Genomic DNA, 24,325 nt, shown 5'->3' with positions numbered 1-24,325 from the left:
GTATTTCAAACTGATTTCTTAATACTGATATAATGAGCCAACGTTAATTAACCATTATCACTCACTGACGTGTGTCCTCCCTTAATAATGTTCATATATATATGTACAGAATTAATTAACTTACAAAAATACAGCTTTAGTCTGGTCTGTTCTTTTACTGAGCCGGTCTGCTATGAATTCATGCCTTTCATCTATTCAGAGTGACTCCATTTCCCTGCATGTTTCTTGTTTTTCAGTTGGAATTACTATATTATACTTGAGCCAAATAACCTAAAACACTTTTTCAGGGCATGAATTGTGCAGTTTTGGTAATAAGGGGAGTTTTAGGCCAAGCAATTTCTGAATGTAGTTGGGATTTTCATGTCACCTGAAACCTGCATCTGGTCCTTGAAGTTCAGAGGATCTCAAACTGACATACACTAAGCATCTGTATATATTTGGGCATTACCTACACTGCTGGGGAAATAGGTTTGACAGGTGAAAACATGCATCAGAAAAGAGGTGAGATTATGGTAATACAGGATGTGATACATCTCGAGTATTTTTGTTCCTCGTGGGAGAACATTCTCTTGAATAAAATGCACAGAAACATTTTTTCATTTATCTGTTTCCCCCAAAAGTCCATGCAAATGCAGGCTGGATTCATTCCAGATTCAGCAACCGTGGACATAATTTGAATTTCTCTTGGCATTAAAGTGACCTTTAATGTCTCTATAGCAAGCTTTTTGGTTAGCACACAGAAGAGTTTCCCTCACTTGTTTACCCTCGGTATAATGTCGTTGTCTGATATGCTTAAGCATGTCTGCTCTCTTACTTGTATTTGCACAGCTTTATTTAAAGCTAGTACTTTGAAAGGCCTGTTCCTCCACGCTGTTTCAATATTTAGATAAGAAATATCTGGTGTTGCCTTTTGGAGCAGCGTGTCTGCTGCCTGCCCTTCTGTTCTCACCACCAGTTTCGGCTTTGTGAATGGGGAGCTAATTGGCAGCCCAGTAAGAAATATGAGCTATTGCTTTACTCATATGGCTTTTATTTTGCTTTCAAGAGTTTGAAAACAGTTACACAGATCAGTTCTGTTGATGATTTCTTTTTTTCTCTTGTTGCTCTTGAAATCCAGTCTATCCTATCCATCATGTTAATAGCAAAGGTAACAACCAAAATAAATATTTTCCTGTCTTCTCTTTCAGATAAAATTGAAGATGAATTAGAAATGACTACAGTGTGCCATAGACCTGAAGGACTGGAACAGCTTGAAGCACAAACTAATTTCACTAAAAGAGAACTTCAAGTACTTTACAGAGGATTTAAAAATGTAAGAACAATACTGCAGTGAACTGAGTCTAGTATGTATGTCCCCACCAGCCTCAACTGCTCAGCTGCATTTTGTATCATTCCCCTGCTAAACATTAGTAGTTTTGTGCTAGATCTCCCCTACCACAGCAGAATGAGCACAATCTGCCTCTCCATCTAATATTTATGACACCATAATCTGCCTAAAACTGGGTTTGGATGAATATTCAGCACATAATATTCTCATTAAATTTGTTCCCCAAATGTCAGTAAGTGCACTACAATTTCCTCAACTGTGCCAGTACTTCAGGATAACCTGAAAATATTTTTATGGTTACTATTTAATTCTTGCTGTCAGTTCCTCATGCTCTAATGTGAGCGGTACTGCTCACTTGTGATTAGCTGTCTAGGATGGTTTTTTTGTCCTTTCTCTAGCTGGAGAAATCTTGGTCTTGTACTAGGATGTTATTAGAGCACATTAGGACTATAAGGTCCTGCATAAGTAAGGAATAAGACTGGAGTGGCCGGAGCCAAAAGGAAATCAAAAGTAAACGGGTATCAGGACTTGAAGAGACGAGAGGCTGCAGATATAGGTGAAAGCAGGAAACATGCCAGTTGGCATGACTGCATACACAGAACAGCACCACGCTCGTCTTTGTCAACTGCCATTCCAGCCATATTCTCCCTGGTAGCAGGGAGTCTGCAGCTCCGTGAGCCTCAGCCTCTAGGTCACCTGCAGCTGCCTCTTAGGGACTCATCATAATAAATAGAAACACATAGGGAATTTTGAGGCTACATGGAGCAGATGTTTTATGGACCTTGAAGAATGAATACTCTCATTACATGCTTGCCTGAGGGTCTGGATTTAGTCACCAGGTGGTTTGTGCCAGCTGATGTTTTTACAATGATTAATAGATCAGTATTGAGCTAGCTCAATAAACAGTGTGTTTTTTAAGTTGTCTTGCAGGGACGGCTCCAGCATTTCAGCTACTGACACGGTAGCTGAAATTTCTTGGAAGGAGAGTCTATTGGGTAAAAACTTGCTAAAAGAAAGCTGAGCTACCTTAAATACAGGCAGTGTTGAGGGAAACCTACTGGACATTGAGAAGGGCCTTTCTTCTTGACAGATTCTTGAAATTTGGTCGAATCACATCTCCATTGCATACTTGACTTCTCCAGGGAGTCTGGTGGTTTCATCCTTTATTCCACCGCTCACCTAAGCAGGCCAAGGCACAGCTCAGCTGTCTATATTTTTCTCTTTCGTGCATGTGTTGTATTTGTACAGCCTTTGCTGCAGGTAGGAGATTGTTTCATGTGTGAAGCTTTCTAACTGCTGAAGGCTGATATTCTGAAACCTCTTCATGCTTTGGGCAGTCAGCAAGAAATCATGTGGCTTTTGAGACAACACAACATAACAGTATAATATGACATGACTGCCTATAGTGGGAGACTAAACTTAGTTCTTATCTGCTGTGTTTTGCTAAGACCTCTGAAATGCCTTATGTATTGCTGTATTTGGTGGGAATTCTGTATGGGAGAGCACTGCTCCATGCTGAGAGGAGGAGCTGGCTGTGCCAGCAGCTACAATGCAAAACAGAGAGGCAGCCTTGCCGCTCTCTCAGCAGATATGACATTTACCCCTTGCCCCTCCCCATTTTGCTATCACTTTGCAGTACAGAGGCATTATATCCCAGGGCAAGAATGATAGACAAGTGCATTTAACTTGTGACCTAAACTATTTCCAAAGATCTCACTAAAGGTCTTGGTATTAATTGACAGTGCTGGCAAGATCTTGTTTTATATCGGCTCGTTAGCACAAAGCAGTCTGTTTTTCTCCAGCTGCTGTGCACACAATATGCATGAAGCTTTAATATCTGAGGTTTAAATTGAAACGAAAGGGCAGCTTTAGCATTTGTAGCCTGTAAATCATGGTTTCAATGGGATGAGTAATTATGCACAGCAGGCAAACTGACTCAGCTGTTACCATATTTGCTATTGTACTGAACCGTCTGCTTTTTGGGATGATGTTACAGTGCCATCTGGAGATTCAAAATCCCTGTGGGAATACAGTCATTTTCCTCACTCTGGCTTGTACTTACTGCTTGCTCTCAGTGATTGCACAGGTCCTGTTTAATCATGAGGCAACACCTGGATAATCACAGAGCCATTTACAGGCACTTGTAATGGACACAGAGAGAATGAGGCCCCGCTGGGCCCGGCTGCAGGCACAGGAGCTGACGGTTCACGGATGGTGTTTGACCAAAGGCAGTTCAACACAGCCTGGGGTAGCCTCTGGGCTAGTGCCCAGCTGACCAGGGTCCTAATTCTCAGTACTTCTATTCCTGTTCTTTGTCTCCAAAATACGTTTTCCCCACTCCAAATCTTCCCAGTCTCTTCCCAGTGTGTTGCTGGTCAAGTCTGGTGTTTCTGCACCAGATTGATGGAGGCTTCCACTAAATTCAGATCCTTTGCCACTCCGGAGAAGCAGAGCACACTAACCAGGCCGGTGTCCTTGCTGCCTGGCAAAATGTCCCCCCTCTCTTTGCCTTTAGCTTTTTTTTCTGGCTGTGAAAGGGTGCTGTCCTCCAACATCTCTTGATGCCAGGACCAAAAGTTCATTTTTATCTTGGCGATTACCTCAGCCCCCAAGGTGCGTTCTGTATTATGCAGAATAGTCTGGTTTGCACCATGGAGTTAGCTGCTGTCAGACTGGAGCCAGATTAATGTGAGGTGTTTGGTCTGATTTCTTTGGCTGTGGTTCTGCAAAAGCAAGATAACAGAGGTCGCAAAAACCAGCAGAGCCTTTGGTGAATCTTGCCTTGGTTTAGCTTAACAAAACAAAATGTGATACCTCTTGTCTATAAATATATGAGGTGAGAGAATTGTTGGAGCTAAAAGGCAATATTGGCACAGGAACAAAATGGCCATGAATAGGCGTAGACTGGAATTCAAAGAAAATTTCCACTCCCCTGAGGAGTAAAATTTGGGGAACAGTTATGGAATGGGAGGGAGAAGAATTAGAAACTATTTTTAAGATTAAAATTGATGACTAGTGAAGTGACCAACAGTGACAGAGGTTTGAGCTCAGTAATTCAATACCTCCCATTTCTAATGACTTAGATTCTTTGGAATTGAGTGCATGGATTTAAAAGGGTTGGCGTTTTTATGGGACTTTTTTGCTCAATTTGGGGGGTTTTGTGCCGTTAGGGGAAATGATTGTTAGCTGCAAGGGATAATTTTCCAATACTAAACCAGAAAACAGACAACTCAACTGATGGGCTGTAGAAGATGTTCTTACCGTGCCTTAGTGTGAACATTTTAGCAAATCTGTGATGGAGTGCGGTATGAAATGCAATCATCTGTAACAAATCAGGGTTTTGGAGACTGAAGTGAGCAGTGGGAGCAACGTAGAAATGTTCTGATACTCTTGTAATCCCCAAAATATCGCCAAACTGAGAGAATGTAGTAAGAGAAACAACATATTTGGGATGTGTGAATGCTTAGAGACACAAATCTGGATTGTGGATCCTGAAGGTGAATACATTAGAGTCTGGCTGTCATCAGCTAACTTAATACCTCTAGTTTAGCAAACTGGGACCCCCCCGAGGACTCCTTTTCATGTGCTGGCCAGGTTAGCTGAGAACAGTCTGATGGGCAGGTTATGTTTAGCCCCACTTCAGTTCTGCTGCTCATCCCTGCTTGTCCACATTGCACATCTTTGAAAGCAATCCATGAAGTTAATTTTTGGTTCCAGCAGAAGAAAGAACACCAAGTGCAACTTTTGGTTTAGTTTGTTTTTAATGTGGATTCAGCTCCTTTGTAGTTTAATATTTTAAAAGAAGGCTTGAGAGGGTAGATTCAAATATATGACTCATGCTGTCAATGCCAGTGCTTGATAGTTAGCTTTTTGAAAATGAGGGCTTGTTTCTGTGCTTGACAACAATACAAAAAAGTGTTTGCTGTTGTTAGACATTTTAAAAGAATTCATAGGTTAAAGAAATGAAATCTAACCCCCTGCCATTGAAGGAAGGCCTTATGAATGTTGTGTAGAAGGACCGTGCTTTTTCATACTACCAAGAAATTTTTCTTAAATGAGAAAACCTTCAATTATCTTCAGTGGAATTTAGACTGACACAAAGTTTACCTGCTCCTTTTCACAAGAGAGATTTCTTTCGAGTCAGCTGAATTAAGTAGTACTGTAGGACTAATGAGGCCTCTTGAGCATTATTTGACTCTTATAAAAACAAAATTGTGATCAATTAAGTGCAAATGAATTGGTACTAGCATATGTGTCTGAAAACAATCCAGTTATAGAGAGCTAAACAGGCTGACCAATGTCAGCGCTGCCTCTCCTCAGCACTCCTGGAGGCTTGATGCAGACTTTCATTTGGCTTCCAGATGGAGCATCAGAAGCAATAAGGATCATGTGGAAATTCAGAAAATTTAATCAGGCACAATGGCCAAAACTGCTGCAGGAGACCTTGCCTCTGCGAGGAGAGTGCCTGCAGCAGCAGCCTCTCCTCTGTGCCTGCCCTTTGCAGACGTCAACTTCTTTCTCAGGGTTGCTAGTGGTGGGCTGGGGCTCTTAGTAAACACGGGCTATTAATATAGCATGGAAGAGTTCCAAGGGACTCTGCAATTGTGGACAGTATAGAGAAAATAATGATCAGTCCCTATATTTATAAACTGTCTTTAGGCATGTGAAGTGATGGTTCTTAGTGAATATAATAGCTGTATTTATCAGGAGAGAAAGAAATACATCCTCACAGTGTTTGGCCAGTAGCACTATGCTGGAAAGAATGTTCAGGTGCTCTGCTAGCCTTGGTTTTAAAAAGAATGATGACTTGGTCAAATACTCTGAAGTTCTGCCAAGGTCCAGTGTGGGTCTTGGAGCAGCAGCACTCCAGTGACTAAGGAGAAAATTTCTACTTAAGAATGGCTGTTGATAGGGTACTTGGTCAGATCTATGGTTAAAAGATACCATAAATAAATATCACATTCTTTAATGTACTTTAAATTACATGTTTTAGGAAACATGACTGTTTGGGACAACACTTTTGTGGTATCTATCACCTTCTATTACTCTTCTTTTAATGATTTCTAGCTTATTAGAAGTGGCACGAACAGATGAAAAAGTAACCACGTTTCTTATGACAAAGCACCCAGGCGGTGACTATCTTATTAGGAGCTCTGGAATGTTTTGAGGATACTCATCTACTCAGGAATTCTGCCATACATAATTAGAAAGTTTTGTTAGTTTTGAAAATGAAAAACCAAGGTCTGGGCCTGCAGCCACTGGCTTTCAATAGTCCACTTGGTCTTTTCACCCCCTTGCTGTGGAACAAGTCCTGAACACTGACGCTGGAGAAGCGGTGGCCCCAGCAAGGTCAAGACTACAGTGCCAGGTTTGGGTTTTAATTGGGACACTTAAACCTAATCAGGGGAAGGACAGTTGTTAGGATATGAATACATAGAGTAAAAGGTAATTTCAGGGCTTTCCAAGCAACAAATTATCCTTTCCTTAGCTCAAATCTATCCAAAATCACTAATGGTCTTCTGCCCAAATAATGTGTAGAAGACAGCAGGATTTCTTCTGCATTGGAGGAAGGAACTCAGATCTAATACCTAATTTCAATAGTGAAAAGGTATGTGATTAAAGAACTGCCTCTGACATCACCTGAAGTGCCCCTCCTTGCTCTCCTTCTTTGACTTGCACAGGATAAAGTGATTTCTCTTGTTTGCCCTGTCCTTTTCCATGGTTAGTAATTGCACATCAGCAGCAGGTGATGCTGACAGATCACAGGCTTGGAAAAAAGCCTTTTTTCCTCTATAGGCTTTTCATGGAAGAATTTCTTGTCAAAGTCCTTTTGGTTCTTAAAAGGTATCTAAAGAACTCATCAATAAATAAGTCATAGACTTGAATCTTTCTCCAACTTTCTGTGTCACCAATTCAAAGTTTACTCATCTCAAATTCCACAACCTGTAACACTACCAGAATAAGCATTTGTCTGTTTTGGATCTGCACAGTGGGGTGTAGCACGCAGCGAGTGTATGCATCTATGGCAGCTCCAAGCTGCCAGTAGTGAGTAACTATAGCAGTACTTGTATCTGCCCTGCTTTGCAAACCTACCTAGGGCCATGACACACACTCCCAAATCCTCTCTTTAATGAAGTCCAGGGCAAGCACAGAATTATATGGACATTAGGGGAGTCTCCATCCCAACAGCATCATGTGATGTAGCACATATGTTCCAGGTAGTGTAATGTGGCAGTAGCGTGTTTGAATGTAAATGCTGTATGGCTCCGTGCTCTTTCAAACTCACTTCTGTTCATCCCCAAGCTTGATTGTGCTACCACGCGTCACTCTGCACAGAGGCATGGCCCTCCTAGATGTGTTAGTGCAGAAGAATTAACTATTAAATGAATTACCATCACTTTAGAAGGTAAGTCCAGGAGGAAAATGTATGCTGCCTAAAAACTAGCCAGGGTTAGCCAATAGACTGGTTAGCCTTACCATTATTGAAAAGATCTGAAAAACAGTTTCCATCCCATTTCTCCGATAATTTCAATTAGGATTTATTAGGAAAAGAACTGAGAAATGGGGAAAGAATGTCGTTATGCTGCAGGACAAATGAACAGTATACTGGCATCTTGAACATGGCATCTTGAACGTTGTGGTGGAAATGGAAAGATGCAGAGAAGGGGTGGTCAAAGGATGCTCAATGCCTTCTGTGCTGTCTAGGGTGGGATGCTTCAGCCTGGAAAAGAAATAATGAAGGGAAGATCTACAGAATCACAAGTGGCAGGTAGAAAAAGTGTCGGGATCAACTGTTTGCTTGCACTCTTTTTGTAGAGGAATTTGGGGCTGTCAGGCCCAAGGTAGTAGGAGTCAGGTTCCAAAAACTGAAAGCTGGTGATTCCTTGTGCAAAGGATTATAGATCTGTGAAACTCCTTGTTGAAGGACCTGTATTAAAATGGGACAGCAATCATAGTGTGACATAGAAAGAGGAAAGCATGGAGTGAGTATACTGCCAGTAACTGACGAACTTTCTTGATCCCAAATCTGGCCTTCAGTTTAATCATAAGCATCAAACCAAGATATATGTACCAGTTTCACGAGAAATTCTGAGTTAACCTATTCAGATAATCCATCTTCAGCATGTCCTACCAGAAGTGGCAGTGTTCTTGCTCCTCTTCCCTGCCTGTGACACACTGCCTCAACTGGGGCTGAGGAATTGAAATTGCTGTGAATGGAGTCAGGTGCCTGCAGCAGGGGCCAGCCCCATGGTGTCTCTGCCAGTTGGTATTTCTGAATGTGGGAGAAAGCTGACTTTTCTGTGTCTATAATTCTGTCTGTGAAAAAGGATCAGTGCCATGGTCATTTTATTGTTTTGCTCTGGTTTGTTTTCAAAATTGGTTGATAGGCAATCTGTGAGGAAGAGTGTCATGAACTGGGGAATATTTTATATAATTGAAAACTTCATATTGTCAGATAGCAGCGCCTGAGGCTCTCTATGGTACACGAACGCGTGTTGTAACAGCACTGAGCTTGTTGAGGGGTGGTAAAGCACCACAGTCATGCTAAATTTGCTCTTGAAATTTACTTGAATTGTCCAAGTAATTTAAGTTTTAGAAGAGTTGAGAGGAAGGGAACAGGATTCACAAGACAGAGACAGTTCTTGTGCTGTTTTTCACCTGTCTCTTGCATTGCCTGTGGTCCTGCATCCTGTGGGGTAAGAGCGAAGGACCTCAGTTCAGATATCTCTTACCAGGTGAAGCACCTGGGGGCTCAGCTCCTCACACCTGCCGTGTCTCCCTTTTCATGGGTGCTGCCCAGACTCTGCAGATGTGCCCAGGGAGCACCTTCTACCCAAACTAACGTAATGGCTTGGATTTTGCTGGTCTGTAGCAGAGCAAGCTTGAGCCTCCCAGGCAGGGATGCCCTTTTCCCTTCCTGAATGCTGCCCTGTGGGGCTAGTTAGTTAGGTCAGGAAATTCAGGGCAGAAAATCTGCCACCCTCTTCCCAAGTGTTTTGCTCTTATTCAAAGTGGTCAAAAGTGAAATGAAATGCCTTACATTTTAGTACCAGAGCTTAAAAATAAAATAACTTCACAAGTTGCCAGGTTAGAGAATTTGCATGGGCACAGTCTGGCTTCTCAGAATTTTACAGAAGACTGAGCAGACAAACAGGTTAAAAGTGATCTAATCTTTTTCAGCCTAATACTAATGCTTGTTTGTAAGGACTTACTAGTATGCTATGTACCATTAGCTTCCATGGAGCTGGTGTCAGGTATCTGGCTACAGTCTTCTGCTGAGGATTAATGAATTTGTATATGTAGAGGCATCAGACAAGGAGGTGTTAGCTGGCACTAACATGATTTGTAATTATTAGATGAAAGCTTCATGACAGAAGGCATGAGCTGCCTTTCTAGGTCATCCTATAAAACAGTGATTAAACACTGCTGAAAACACTGTTAGAAATGTTAATAATGGTGAACCAAGTCTATGAGATGCTTAAGATGAAATTGCAGTCTGAATTATTTTAATTTCTTCAGCTGCACAGCCCGTGCATCTAGAGCACTGTGAGAACAGGAATGTGATTTGTTTAATTGCTCTCTTCGGGCTTGTAGAGTTTTGCAAATGAACCTTTACAGAGATGGGTGTTTTTCTTGATTTTTTTTTTTTTTCTTTTTTGTTTTTCCAACAGGAGTGTCCTAGTGGGGTTGTTAATGAAGAAACATTCAAACAGATCTATGCACAGTTTTTTCCTCATGGAGGTAAGCGGAGTATTTTGTGTCTGTCAGGTTTATTGAAGCATGCCTTAACATTCATTACTGCCAGCTGGCTGCAAAACTACTTCAGATAATCTGTGCAAGAAATGTGAATTGAGCTTAAGATTTGCAGGATCTTAAACAGAAACACAAGCATCAAGGTAATAAAATTAAGTTAGGCCCTTTGAATAGTTATTTCACCAGAATATAGACAAACCCACCTTAAAGATTGCCACTAGTTCTCAGCTTTTTATTCCCCAAGTCCAAAATAGAAAGTGGGAATTGGAGCTTTTTTTTTTCTTGTACTGACGTTCTGGGTGGCAGAAAGCTAAATCACTTCCCCTCAGTGTGTCTCTGCTTCCCTGCTGTTGTACTGCTGTGCATGTAGTATCTAGCACAGAAGAGTCCCAGACCTTATTTTGGCCTGCAAATTAATCAAAACCTCCCTAAAATTCTTAAAGCAGTTTTTAGTTGATATGTAATTCCTAGCTACCTGAAATGATCATTTTTGGTGTTTGTGTGACTAAGACAGGATCATGTCATGTATTGGAATGTATTGTATGGGAAAGTATTGTATTAAACCTCTCAAATAATGTATGTTCTTGCCTTTTAAAAACATCAAGAACCTATATGTTCCTCTAACTGGTATGTTCTGTGGGGATACTGTTCCTGAATTGAAAGAAATGAGTCATGGGTTTAAGTGGCTTCTTAGTAAAAGATTCAGTATTTGAGGCTTTTCAAATGCATTCTACTCTGTAGTAGCTGCAGAATACACTCATTGTGCAATGATGACTGAAGCTTCTGCACGAGTGTATGTGTGCATGTGCATTTACTTTAAGAAGGTCATTAACAAGTGGGTTTTCAACTAAATGTCAAGATAAACCATGTTATGCTTATATTTTACGATGCATGTGACCGCAAAGATGTACACCTATAAAAGTATGGACTTGATGATTTCCTATTCTTTTGTTATAAAAAGAAACTAGTGAATTTAATTATTTTAACAAATATGCAAAAAATTAAGTATTTGTAGTCTTAATGTATTTCTGGATGTGTTTTGTGTTTTCAACCTAAGTTCCAGTAAGTCCAGGGAAGTCCAGTTACCCCAGTAACTGCACTAACTCCTTTAAGTAACACACCTCAAGTATGCCTGAGGTCCTTCCTTCCCATGTGTGAAAAACAAACAGGCACAGAAATGTCACCTTTTCATGGATAGATAACTTTTTGCCCCTCTCCTGAGGTTGACAAGGACTTGCCTTTTTTTTTTTTTCTGTCCCATTCCCTTGAAATGTGATTCTCCCTTGGTTAATGACGATGGTAGTACAACCATGCTTAATAATAAATCAGTTTAACAGCACGTGTGATCTCGCATTTTACACTGTTTTCTTTCACTTGGTTTTCAAACTGTTTGTATAACCTTAGCATCATAAATCATGAGACTTCAGATTCCTCAGAGATTTTTTCACTTTTATGGCTCTCTGTGCAGATAAACTTATACATCCCAGAGGTAGTAAAGAAGCTCTGAATTATAAAAACTTTGTGCAGTGTCATCCCAGGCTTGTGATGTTTTTGTTAAATAGGGCTCCTATGTTTTCTTCTGGAGCTATTTGATTTCAGAATCCTTCTCTTAAAAATGTAGCAGAGAGTTTTTTTGTTTACTACAGTCCAAAGTATTCTATCCTTACGGATGATGGTAACTTAAGTATTTGATTTTTCTGCACACTGCTACACTTTCCTGGGTTTGAATCATAGAGCTCAGAGTAAAGAGATGCTGGGTCATTCCATCTGACTGCCTGCGTAGCACAGGGTACCAGGCTTCACCTGAATACCCGTACATTGAGTATGAAGATTCAGGCTTAACTAATGCTGTGTGATAGAGGCAAAGAATAGAAGAGACAAAAAAGCTCATGGCTGCTAGAATAGCAATGAAGTAATTAAGGAAATTTAATGTCAGTTGCTTCCATCTTGAAAAGCTGGGCTCTAGTAAGACAGAGAGCAGTGCGAATTGCCTCCAGAGCAGAGAACAGGCCAGTGAGGCCAGTGAAGGTCTTAAGGTCATACACCTATTTGATTTTTTTTTTTCTGCGTACCATTACTGTTTTTCCCACTTAACAGCCATCCTTCATGTGGCCATAGAAACTATTCTTCTCAGTAGAAAAGTTTTTCTAAACCCAGCAGTTTAAGATTCAAAAGGACAAAAATATGCTTCAAATGAGACTGCTCTTTAGCAGTCATGGGACAAACTCCAGTTACTGGAACTAGACCCTTCTGAAGTTGGGCAGTCCCTGGGGACCTCTGCTGTATCTCACACAAAGCGAAAAGGTAGAGGAAGGAAGCACACGTGCTTTTGCAGTGTTTTCCACCAGAGCTAATACTCCATTTGCTCCAGAGGCACTCTTGGATGGTTTATTTTTTTGCTCATTCTTTCAAGTACAGCCACATAATCCAAATTGTTTCTACTGTAACAAAAGCTTTTACATTTCAAGGCTGTTTTAAGGGAGGGCATGGATGTTAACATTTACTGGTTCATAGAATATCTGGCAATGCTACAAGGTTGGGTTTTATACAAAAGGAAAATAAGGTCATGAATGTTGTTTGGAGCCATTAGTGTATAATGAACTGTTGTACCAATCAGTGCCCTTTCTGTTTTTCAGATGCTAGCATGTATGCACATTATCTCTTTAACGCATTTGACACTGCACAGAACGGCTCGGTGAAGTTTGAGGTAATTGTTTTGCATTTGATACCTCTTTCTCAGTTTTGTGTTTTTAAGCTTTTCCATCCATTCTGTACTGCAGACTAGTTGGATTATGGATTAGAGGTTTCAGTCTAAAATCAGTTGATATTTTAAAATCTGGTTCACTGTAGTTTATGCAGATGAAGTTACATGTTTCCTTTCACCAAAGAAACATATGGATTGCGTTAGTGTCACAGGGAGAAAGTGCAGAGATTATGTAGCAGAGAGAAGTGGTTGAGGACAGTCCCATAGGAAGAGATGAGTGGCACAGATTATTTGGATGTCAAAGAAAAGCCAGTACATCTTGTACTTTCTGTAGTCATCATGCATTGCATTATTGCACTGTTATATTTGTATGTTGCTGCAGTATGGTTTTTTTAAAGCTTATTTGGTATACTGAACAGGCATCTCAGGTACTTGGTACCCAATGGAAAATAAATTCACCCTTTAACTGAAAGGCCTGTTGCTGTGGCTACAAATAGCCATGCTGCACTCTCACATGTACAGCTGTAGGAGTGCAGCAATGGGATATGTTAAGTCATAGACTTGTGGAGGATGAACTTCATAGTTTTGAAGACAGTTTGCTGTGATGATAAAACTAGAAATCATAGACAGTCTTGCCTTTGCCGTCAGATAGCCAAGAACTCTGGTAATTTCCAGATAAGACTAAGAAATTTGTTCATTTATCAAATGTAAAATGGGAATGTTACAGTTTGTATGTGTGTGTCTCTGTGGCAACAGCTGCAGCAGGAGTTTTGCATATGGCAGCTACTCAGAGACTTCCAGAAACCTAAACAGACTGAGACACAGAAAAATGCTTCAATAAGTATTTAAAAAAAAAAAAAAAAAAAAAGTGCTGAGCTTTCCTTCCTGGCAAACCTGTCTCTTTAGTGGTTGTCAAACATAAGCATTTTGTCTCCTATTTTGTCTCGTTCAGCAAATTCAGATTCCTCTGAGCCTTGGGAAAAAGGAGCATAGTATTCTAAGAAGTGATGTACTGCCCCACACTGCCCCATGCAGAGCTAATGGAGATAACATAGGAAGGACTGAGTACATTAAACGAGTTATCAGGAACTCTATATAGGTCTGTTAGCTTGAAGCTCTGCCTGTACGATCCCTGTAGCAATGCTACTTAGAGTGCCTGAGCCACTGGGCAGTATAAACAATAAATCAAAGGTACTGGAAACAATAACTTTACTGTAAACAAAAAATGCAATTAAAATGCTGTGACTGAGTAATTAGTGGTAGGAATCACATCTGGTCAGAGAACAAAACCTGAGGCTCCTTGTGTTAGAGGAGTTTGGGATCTCTCCAGCTATCTCAAGGCAGGAACAGAAAAAATGCTGGATTTTTTCCTTCTTTGCCAGCACCCTAGGTCTAGAGGTAAGAAAGCATTGGCTCCTACTTCCACAGTTAAAGTCCAGCTGTGTTTAACCAAGCAGTGGCAGTCTGAGTAACTCCTTGCAGCAGACCATTTCTAGAAGGGGAATGGCCACTGGAGCATCTGGCAGTGCTCTTAGAAACCAGTCGTGTATTTTGCCATGCTTACATTCATGCGACATTTAGAGTTTAGAGCATGATAAATTTGGATGGGTAGCAAGGAAGGTGTCCCAGCTTCTGGTCTGGAGCATGTTGTACTGCTTCTGGCAAGTCTGCAGAGTCAGGGCAGGCACTGTCTGTATTTAGGATCTAAATCCGCCTATCTTGGACTGGATCTGCTCTTAATCCTGTGCTGTTTTCGCAACCCTCACCTGAAGACTAGGAGAGTTTTAAGGCTGCAGCACCCATTAGGTCTTCCTGCCCTTCCAGCATTGCTAAGCTGCCTAATCCATATCATAAACTTGGCTTTTGCATTGACTGCAGTTAAGTACTTGAGGACTTCTCCGATTTTTCTGGGTACCTCATACACATTTATTAGTGTGACAGTATTCAGATCATCTTAGCAGATGCTACGTCCATTGAGTTAGTCAGAGAGGACACATTTTTGGAAAAGAGAGCCAGAAGAGATTGATAACCATATGCTCTATATCCTAAAAAGATGAGTCTTTTGACTGACATTATATAAAAAAGGTGACTTAGAAAAGGGTGTTATAAAAATTCACACTTCTCTCTCTGCCTCGAACCAGGATTTTGTGATGGCATTGTCCATTCTGTTGCGGGGAACTGTTCATGAAAAGCTAAGATGGACGTTTAATCTGTATGACATAAATAAGGATGGCTATATAAACAAGGAGGTAAGGCTGTTCCTGACAAATGTAGTTGATTTCTGAAGAAAGCCAACTGGTTTCTGTTGCAGAGCACAGTTAATTTTACATGCAGCTAATTAAATGCAAATCAGACTGGACTTGAGCATTTATCTATGTCTAAGTAAAGTGCACAGTGTCTTATATTGCATGATTTTGTAGACATATTTTCCTATATTATAGTGCCTTTAATGGATTGCTTTAGCCAGGAGCAAAATCCTCGTTAGAGCTGTGAGCAACACAACCTTTGTGAAGAGGAAGGTGATGGTGACAATAGTGACTGAGACACAAGGGGTTTCTGGCTGCACTGGGAGGTATGGTGTGGGCTCACTTGGAGCACTAGAAGCCCCCAGCACCACTCCTGAATCTTCTTATCTGGTACTGCCTGTTCCCCTTGTGGGAAGCCTTGGTTTTGAGCCTGGTAACCTTGAATATTTTGCAAATACATCTTGGTGTATCTTCTCAAAACTATTGTGTGTACCTGGAGGGTTTGCAGTTACTGCTACCAGTCATGGAGTTGTGTGGCAGTTTGTGCCAGGTATGGAGAAGGGCAGGGTTCCCACGGAGTGCCATGAAGGTCCCTGGCCATGGGGGAGGCTCTGGGACAAGGCTAGTGCCTCAGTGCTCAGGACCGAGCGTGCCCCTTGCAGCCCAGCACCATCCCCAGCAGCTGCCATGTCAGAGCATGTGTCCCACAGTGCTCCTGGCCAGGAGAGCAGTGAGCACTGCGGGAGCCTCCAGCATGGCTGTGGCAAAGTCATGGCACAGTCAGAAAGAAGCACTTGTGTTTTACAGATGACAATACATCTGTCTTCATGCACATGTAGAGGCATTCTCTGTGCTGTTTTGTAATAGGAAAAGAAGAGCGAAGAAAAGAGCAGTAAAAGAAAGAAAAGTGCTATAATTTCTATCAATTTCCCTTTTGTGTTTGTGCTGGCATGCCACTACTGCAGGAAATGATGGATATCGTAAAGGCGATTTATGATATGATGGGAAAGTACACGTATCCGGTGCTCAAGGAAGATGCGCCAAGGCAGCATGTAGAAGTATTCTTCCAGGTACTTAATTTTTGATGTGTTTTTCTTAACGCTTGACCTATGCACTGATACACTTGACAGTAAAGTTAGCCCTAAATTCAATCCTGTGCCCCACTACATATTTCAAAATAAACCCTAGCAGCCATTCAGCCTAACAGTACAGTGTCTGCTGATTTCCTGGCTCCAAAGGTATCTCATTTGTCTCTTAGCCTGACCTTTTGCATTGGCATGTGCCACATCCAGCAAGTCTGAAGCCTCTGCCTGTGTTGTAGCCCTTCTGTGCTGCTTCTCCTAACTGCCTGTAAAGAGAGACAAGAATATGGGTGCTGGTTGGTGAGGCAATGAATAAATAAATGATATAATGAGGGTAGAGGTTGCTATGTATGTCAGTGAAGGAGTAGTTGGAGATGACCTCAAAAGCACTCCAAATACCAGAGTAAACGAGTCCATAGCAGTTGGGAAATTTAGCCAATGACACTGAGACTGTAATCTAAGCTGGTAAAGTGCCCTAGGTTTATTCAGATTGCATCAACTAAGAAATGATACTATAACTGCAGTGTTACCTACAGAAACAAAAAAAAATTTTTTATTTTATTTTGCAGAAAATGGATAAAAACAAAGATGGTGTTGTAACTTTAGATGAGTTTATTGAATCATGTCAGGAGGTAAGGACAAAATTATAACTGCAATGAAAAGTCTTGCTCATGCCACAGCATTTGCTTTCCCTTTGGACAAACTCCATTTGAAAGAAGATGCTGCTCAGGATCCCAGGTTTCCGTTGCTCTGTGAAAAAAACTGCTTTAAGATTGAATTTCGGGTGGTGCTCTGTGAAGCCTGTGACTCAACAGCGAAGTAGGGTCAGGTTGATCATGGGAGAGGGCCTCTTCATTTCCAGAGCTGGTGGCCAGTGCTTTTTTTTCGTGAGTAAACTGCAGTGCCTGATTCTGTAGGCAAGCAGATAACTCTAGAGAAAACACATAGCGCCCTTAAACTTTCTTAGTATTTTTCCTTCCCCTTGATATTGTCTCTGTGTGCTGCCCCTGAATGTCATTAGCAGGTACCACATTGCTGGAACTGCCCAGAGCCAAAGGTCTCTCAAAATTTGTAATTGAAGCATTGACTTTTACCTTGGTCAAACATTTTGATGTGGTCAAATACTAAAAGCAAATGTTGTCATCATAGCGATGATTTTTTTTTTTCCTGTCTTTGAAATAAGCTCCCTCTTGCAAATTCCATACATATGGTTGGCTGTAATAAATAATTGCTGATATTTTTAGCACTGGCACAAAGGTGAGCATCTGCGTTAACATGCAATTGGCCAAGTGTCTGTTGTCTTAGACTGTAATTAACTGTGTGGATGTTTGCTCAGAGATATCTCTAATATTTAATCAGTACAATAATGGTCTCTGCATTTTAGAAAATTTACATTGGTGCAAATAATTGCATACCAGCCCACCTGTGTATCATACTTTCCCTGGAAAAATCCTCCATGTTCTGCAGTCAGACAGCTCTTCTGTACCAGAGCAATGGGAAGATGCTGACTGTGGAGGGCTAGGCTAGCTTCCCGCTGCTTCTGTGTTAAGTCTGGCTCTGGCAACATCCAGAATACTTCTTAGTCAGGGACTTCCAGTGGAAAAATCCTTGTTAGCAGATGCATAATACAAAGCTAATTTTTTTTTTCAGTTACTTCATTCTTGGTCCTTCCTGATGGTTTGGCTTATTTTTGGCCTCTAATTTAATCATTTGTGTTGTGAATTATTCTTCACGTTCATAATCTGCCTTCAGGCTGGATGCGTGTGTGTGTGGTTGGTGGTCTTAGTATTGAAACAACTTCTAACCATTAGAGTTTGTTTAATGCTCTGCCCTAGGTTGGGTTTGGTTCCTCCTGTTGACAGACTTGGACTAGGAGCTGTGCAGACTGCTGCACTGTCACGTGTGCTCTCCTGGCAGATAGGGAGCAGGCCCTGCAACGCTAAGGTGTTGGGGTTTTTTTCTTTATGAAAAATAAACCAAAATGCACTATAGTGCTTAGCTCTGCCATTTCTGAGGGTATGGCTCATGGGCAGTGAACTCCTAGCATTGCTTTGGGGAGAATGATTAGTTTCCCATGCAAGGTGATACATTGTACCACCATACCGACCAAACTGTGTTAGAGGTGAGACAGGTGGATGCAGCCTCAAAATAAGATAGAGGAATGAGATGCAATAGATCTCTTAAGTTGCTCAATGTGGAAAATTATTTTCATGTTACCAGCAAACAGTTATTCTGACTTGTGGAATAACTGAATTCCTGGGGGGATGGAAATCATCATTATGCTTTTGAATATTACTCTGGTTATTACCTCGAAGTACAATTTTGAGAATTCATGAGAGACAGTCTGGGATTCTCTTTGTGTGTCTCCAACTTTCTCATTTGGATCTAGGAACCTCGGAGAGGCTGAGATTGCATGTATTTGGGGTTTGAGCTGGGTGTATTTCTGGGATGAAGTGGTCCTTCAAGGCAGCTTGCTTACCAGATCAAAGCCTGCAATTTAATTTGGAATTTTGAAGCATATTAGCTAAGTGCATATTTGCATATTTCAGGACCAATGAAATGCAGTTGGTCTCTGAAGTCTGAGGGTTCACTACAGTCACCAGCTCAGTGCTGGTGTCTGGTTTTCTTCAGTAAAGCATGGCCCTTGCTGAATGTCAAACTTATAAGAAGATCCTGTGCTTGCATGCCTCAGACCAACTAAGGTGCCAGAGTAAGAGAGAAAACTGTTTTGCAGAATCAGGACCCAATCACTGAATCGATTCCAGCTCATCGAGGATGAAAAGCATTATGAAAGCAAGGCTGTTGCTTGCAGTAGCAACTGCAGAGCCCCTCCTGTGCCATGCAAAGTTCTGAGTCATGCTTGTCAGTACTGGTTTTATGGAAGTGTCTTCTCATTGCTTGCAGGATGACAATATCATGCGATCCTTACAGCTCTTTGAGAATGTGATGTAACCGTGTCTGGTGAGCGCTGGAGGAGTCAGAGACTTTCTGTGTAACAAAGATCTCCTTTCTGGGTGAAAGCTTTTTACAATTCAGCCATGTTCAGTATGTGAGGATTTTGTACGACATCTCCAACCAAATGGCAACCGAATGCAACCAATCCCACTTCTTCTCCCCAAGAGACACTGGTGGACCTTTGTTTCGTTTTGGAAGCATGTGAATATTTTAATAAATCCTGACAAGAGAGAACTGCTGCTCGAAGTACAATGAGTAATATACAGCATTGTTTGCTAGGCACAAGTCCTGCTTTTAATCTAGCATATGATTACATATGATAGCACATGTCGATAGCTTACTCAGCCATCTATTGCAAGTGAAAAGCTCAGTCTATACTACCATATGACAAAATGTTTTATGAATGCCTTGCCATTAATCTGCTTTGACAAAAGTCAAATCTACCAGGGCAGTCTGTAAAAAACAAACAGTAAATGTACCTAGGACATTAAGCTGACAGCCCGTGTAGCCAATATCCCCATTTCTGCAGAGATCCCACTTCTCCTCTCACATGCACTGGTGCCACCATGCTGAGTTTGGAGTTTTTCATGAACACATTAACCAGAGGATCTTCATGCCAGGGTGAGCCAGAAAGGAGCTAAACATGTGTTGCACATACAAATATCAAACTACAGAACAAATGCTGTTCAGTGATGGTAAGTTCTTGCAAGACCGGGCAGGTTTCTAAGGGCTGGTACAGGAAGATAAATACCCGCTCTGGTCCCAGCCACCTTCTGCAGTCCCAGCACGTGGTGGGACACCAAGTGATTCTCCAGTGTGCATCTCAGCAGCACCGTGGTCATGTGCTGTGGTCCTTTTGGTGTAGTTTGGCACACGCTTCCTAGGTTCATCATTTGAACATTTGCATTTTTCCATTGGACATTACAGTAAAGTGTTCCCCACTTCATGGATTTATTTTAGCTTTCCAGTTTTACTTAGTGCAGAAAAGGGCCCAGATGATGCAGCTGTGTTTCTACATACAGACCCTGACATCCACAAAGTTCCCTGTAGGTTTAATCAGGAGCTACTTAGTTGTTATTAGTCTCAGAATCAGCTGCCAGGCCCACATATCCCTTTGGGTAGTTTAACATTTTCTATAGCAAGATCTTTTTTCCTAGAAGGCAGTTGCATGACTTGTACAAGTCCCATTTCCTTACTAATGCCAAATAGATCATTGGTTTGGGGGGGTTGGTTTTTTTAATTAGTAAAACAGAAAGAATTACGTAGTGAATTTACATCAAGGTTGGATTTTGCCCAGTAGATTAATTGTCAGCTGAGAAACATGTCAGAGCCCGCTTTGCAGAAGACTCTTAAGAAAGCTAACACACAAGAGTGCCATTGGAGTCTCCAGGCAGGCGATGGCTGAGGAACAAGGGAAGGAGGGAACTGCCAACTCTTCCAGCTGCTCAGACCATACAGAACAGAGAGTCCCTGCCATAGTGCTACATCACTCCCATCCAGTAAGCATATATTTTTATTATATCAGATACTATATTACAAATATACTGTTAGCAGTGAAGATATATTTTAAAAATTATCTAAGTGGAAGCTTTTTATAATACAAAATATATAGAATGCCTCATTTCTGTAGCCCTATATTTTATAAAAATTTAATCTATTGAAGTATTCCTGATTATAGAGGTAGGTCTGATCAGTACTAGTGTAATGCTATGCTAATTCCCCTAGGTGGGACATTTTCCCTTTTACTGTGCTTCTCCATACACTTCTATGTAGTCAACTTATATAAATATAAGTTGCCCACTTGTCATCAAAAGTGCTACTGAAGTGAGTGAAGTTACATGTACGCAAGGAATGACACCCTAGTCTATTCTGTTTATTGCCTTTCATACAAACACTCTTAATTCCTTCCTAGAACGGATACAGAGCATAGCAACTCCAGTAATGTGCTGTGATTCACAGAAGGGATGCGATGCTGTGAGAGTAGCCTTGTCCTCCAGTTGTCCGGTATTGTCTATTTAGTTTTTATTTAACAGGCGCTTGATAAAGACATCAGTTGTAGCTGAAATAATGCACAATGTTTACACTGTTCCTTCTCGATTCTTCTTGCAATCACTTTAGTAAATGGCAGGATTTAATATAATGAATAACCTGCCCTTTTGCCCCCACCAAAAGAGCATCTGTCTGTTACCAGTCTAAGCAGTTAACTTCAGCTGAGGGAGAAGTGGTCAAGATAATGGAAAGCGAGCATTTGCATCGGGCTAGCACAGTGCCTTTCTCCCCTAACAGTGTAGCTTATGAGATGGCACATACAGCTTGAAAAGTTTTGAATGTGCCCTTTTCAAAAGAATATGTTACTAGTAGTTGTATGATACCGTGGTCCCTGAAGGTAAATTAATTTCTGGAGTTACTGTGGTGAATTTGGCTTCAGCTATGTTTTCCGTGTCTCCACTAGCAGAAGTGCTATAGGGGTGGTGTGGGGGTGCCTGTGTCATAGGGGCTATAACTGCTTTCTGTCGAGAGTGGCCCCATTTGGCAACATACTTCAGACGTTTGGATGTTGCTCTCAGTACATGCCTAAATGCACTGCTGAAATCAGGCAACCATTAGTGACCCTGCAGTTTTGGCATCTCTGCTTCTGCTCCACTGTGTCAGTTTTCAGCTCCCAGCAGCAGTGTGGTGTGTTAGGCAGAGAGGGAGATGCTGAAAGCCGCACTGGTCCTGATTCTGCCCTTGAGGCATAACTAGCTTCAATTTTGGTCTCGTAGGAGTCCAGACCCCACCTGCACATACCTGATGTTCAGCCCTGGGTTGCTACCTCTCTGCTCCGCTTGAAGTTCATTGTAGCTGAGACAGGAGGATTTGCAAGGTGACACACAGCGGTTGTATTTGCACATAGCTCTAATTGTAAATTCTGTCTGTGGTGGAGTCATTGCCTTTGCAAAACCATTTATGATCCTGTGCTTGTCTCTGATCCCACCGATGTCAGCAGAGGCTGCTATGCATCAGTGCAGAGAAGGCCTCTGGGTTTTCCATGAGCAGCATAAGTGTGTATGGCATGTGTGCTCCAGCCAACAGATGACAGAGAGCCAGTGACTGTGAGAGAATCGTACTCTGCATGGAAATGTCTTTGGGTTTGTTTTTTATGTCTTCAGTGAACGTTACTTTGTAAACTTGCAAAGCCTCCCATCACTCATAAGTGGGGCTATGCAATATTTATGGCAAATACTTACTACTATGGCTTTCTAAATAAAACATAGCATGCTATTCTAATCTCATACCATCATAAATCCTACTGCCAGTATGCGGAAGGTAGTTATTATGCTGGCTTCTAAGTTACAGTTAGACTATCTGTCAGTGCTATCAGCTGTGCAAATTTTCTCAAAGTTGTGAATGTTTAAATAATGTCTGAATCATTAGTCTGACTGTTTCATTAGTTACAAACATTAGTCTGCATCTTCATGCCAGCATTTTCTAAAAAAACCTTTCTAACGTGCGTTTTAGGCAACAATCTGTTGAAAAATAGGAATGTGATTAATGATAATGCAAAAAAAATGTAACGTGCCTGTTACTGTCGATGTTTGTTTTCCTGTTACTTTGAATGCGTTGCAATATTGTGAGTAATCACAAGTCGAGCTATAAACCTGAGGTATGATATCCTAAGGTTCAAGCATTGTGGGCAGAACTTTGGCATTGCCTGACTGCGACACATGTTGAGAACAAACATCTTTGTGTCTGTGTGTGATCTTTGATAAGATGGTAGCAGCAGTGTAACAATGTTTTTTTTCTTCTTCATGGAACTGCCGTGAAAGACCTAAGGAAATGTGCAAATAATATAAATTGTGATAACTAAAGCCATGTTAATGGAGCAGCAATGCATAGCTTCACTCTCACGAATGTTATTCTCCAACAGCAATTTGTATTAAATTTTGTTGAATGGTTTTAAAAATGTTGATTTTAATAATAAAAATAAAATATCTGTAGGAAGGTGTCCTTTCTTAAGCCCAGTATGTACTTTTTTTGTAGGGGACACTGTCAGGTTAAAAATTTACAGTGAAACTTTTAAAAGCAGGACTCTTATAAACACATATCTACCTGCATAGAGGCTGTTAAACTCCTGAACTGTGCTGTGAGCGTAACAGTTATATGCTGATGATTTAATTGCATCACTGATTTGGGGCTGCTCTTATGCTTGGTGCAGTGTCATACACCTAACTGATAGTCTGGCCCTTCTGTAAATAAGAGTTCAAAAATGTTCTACCTGCATCACTGATAGAATCTCAGAGTAGTAAAAATTGAAAGCTTATAGGCATGTCTTTTCAGTATTTCTGTTCAAGTATAACCAGAAGAACAGGCAATTAAGTTGAAGAAAAATGCCAACACTATTTTATTTTGGAGATAAGAAAAATAAAACAAAACCTCACAGTGTCCCTTTAGCTCTGGTTTGTTGTAAACATCCATTCTGACACATGGAGAAATGCAGAAGAAATTTTGCGAGACTATATATATGTGTGTACATATATATTTATATAAAAAAAAATTTCCTAAACTCCATTCTGTAGGGTATAATATGTCTACCAGCACATCCCAGGAAAAAGGACGTTTTCTTGCATACATGCAGAGATGTGAAAATAAAGATGTCTGTGTGAAACGTGGTATTGGTCTCGCTCCAGTGCCTAGACAGGTCGCGTTGCCCAGCTGACCGCTCCCCCTGGCCAGCTCTTGGCTGTGCAGACAGGGAGCGAGTGGCCTGGGGACAGCCACCGCTGCCACTGAGGCACCAGCCTGCTTGGGAGAGGCAGCAGTTCCCTGGGGAAAATGCCAAACCTGACTTCTTGCTGTCCCTGCAAGGAAAAGGTGTTGAAGCTGCCTGTTCAGTGCCTCTTGCTTGCTCTGAAGTGCACCCAGCTGCTGCTAGGCAAAGGATACTCTGGCTCACTGGCACGTGCGTATGCTTTTTATTAATTTTTCATTATCAGGTTTGCTCGAATGGCTGTCTGAAGTCTTAGTTACTGCTGTGAGATATTAGACACCTCTGATTTTACTCTCAGCCCATCCCCATTGCGGCTGAGCGTCTCATCCTGCTGCCTCCGTGGTCTGGGGCGTTGCACCTGATGGATTGAAGGGACAGTGGGGAAGAGGGCAGGTATGCACTAGCAACAAGGGCTGTCCCCACAGCATCTCTGGGAACATCCTCCAGAACGTGGCAGGGTGAAATGAGGCGTGTGCCATAACTCAGCATGTCACAAAGGTTACTTTG

General features: G+C 41.4%; 1 protein-coding gene across 4 annotated transcripts in view; it reads left to right on the top strand.

Annotated features, from left to right (window-relative positions):
- Positions 1 to 23,721, top strand: part of KCNIP1 (potassium voltage-gated channel interacting protein 1) — a 134,206-nt gene extending 110,485 nt beyond the window's left edge. For all 4 annotated transcript variants that reach the window (XM_074883719.1, XM_074883718.1, XM_074883720.1 and 1 more), the window contains exons 2-8: positions 1,188 to 1,312; positions 10,000 to 10,069; positions 12,718 to 12,788; positions 14,927 to 15,034; positions 15,997 to 16,101; positions 16,683 to 16,745; positions 19,018 to 23,721. In XM_074883719.1, the coding sequence (XP_074739820.1) occupies positions 1,211 to 1,312; positions 10,000 to 10,069; positions 12,718 to 12,788; positions 14,927 to 15,034; positions 15,997 to 16,101; positions 16,683 to 16,745; positions 19,018 to 19,065 (567 nt within the window). In that variant the 5' untranslated portion in view covers positions 1,188 to 1,210 and the 3' untranslated portion in view covers positions 19,066 to 23,721. The remainder of the gene's footprint in view (positions 1 to 1,187; positions 1,313 to 9,999; positions 10,070 to 12,717; positions 12,789 to 14,926; positions 15,035 to 15,996; positions 16,102 to 16,682; positions 16,746 to 19,017) is intronic.
- The last annotated feature ends 604 nt before the right edge of the window (positions 23,722 to 24,325 follow it).

The sequence above is a fragment of the Strix uralensis genome, chromosome 14 (genome assembly GCF_047716275.1).
Source record: "Strix uralensis isolate ZFMK-TIS-50842 chromosome 14, bStrUra1, whole genome shotgun sequence".
In the NCBI taxonomy this organism is placed as follows: Eukaryota; Metazoa; Chordata; class Aves; order Strigiformes; family Strigidae; genus Strix; species Strix uralensis.
The sequence above is the reverse complement of the archived record's forward strand: the minus strand, read 5'-3'. Positions and strand labels throughout refer to the sequence as shown.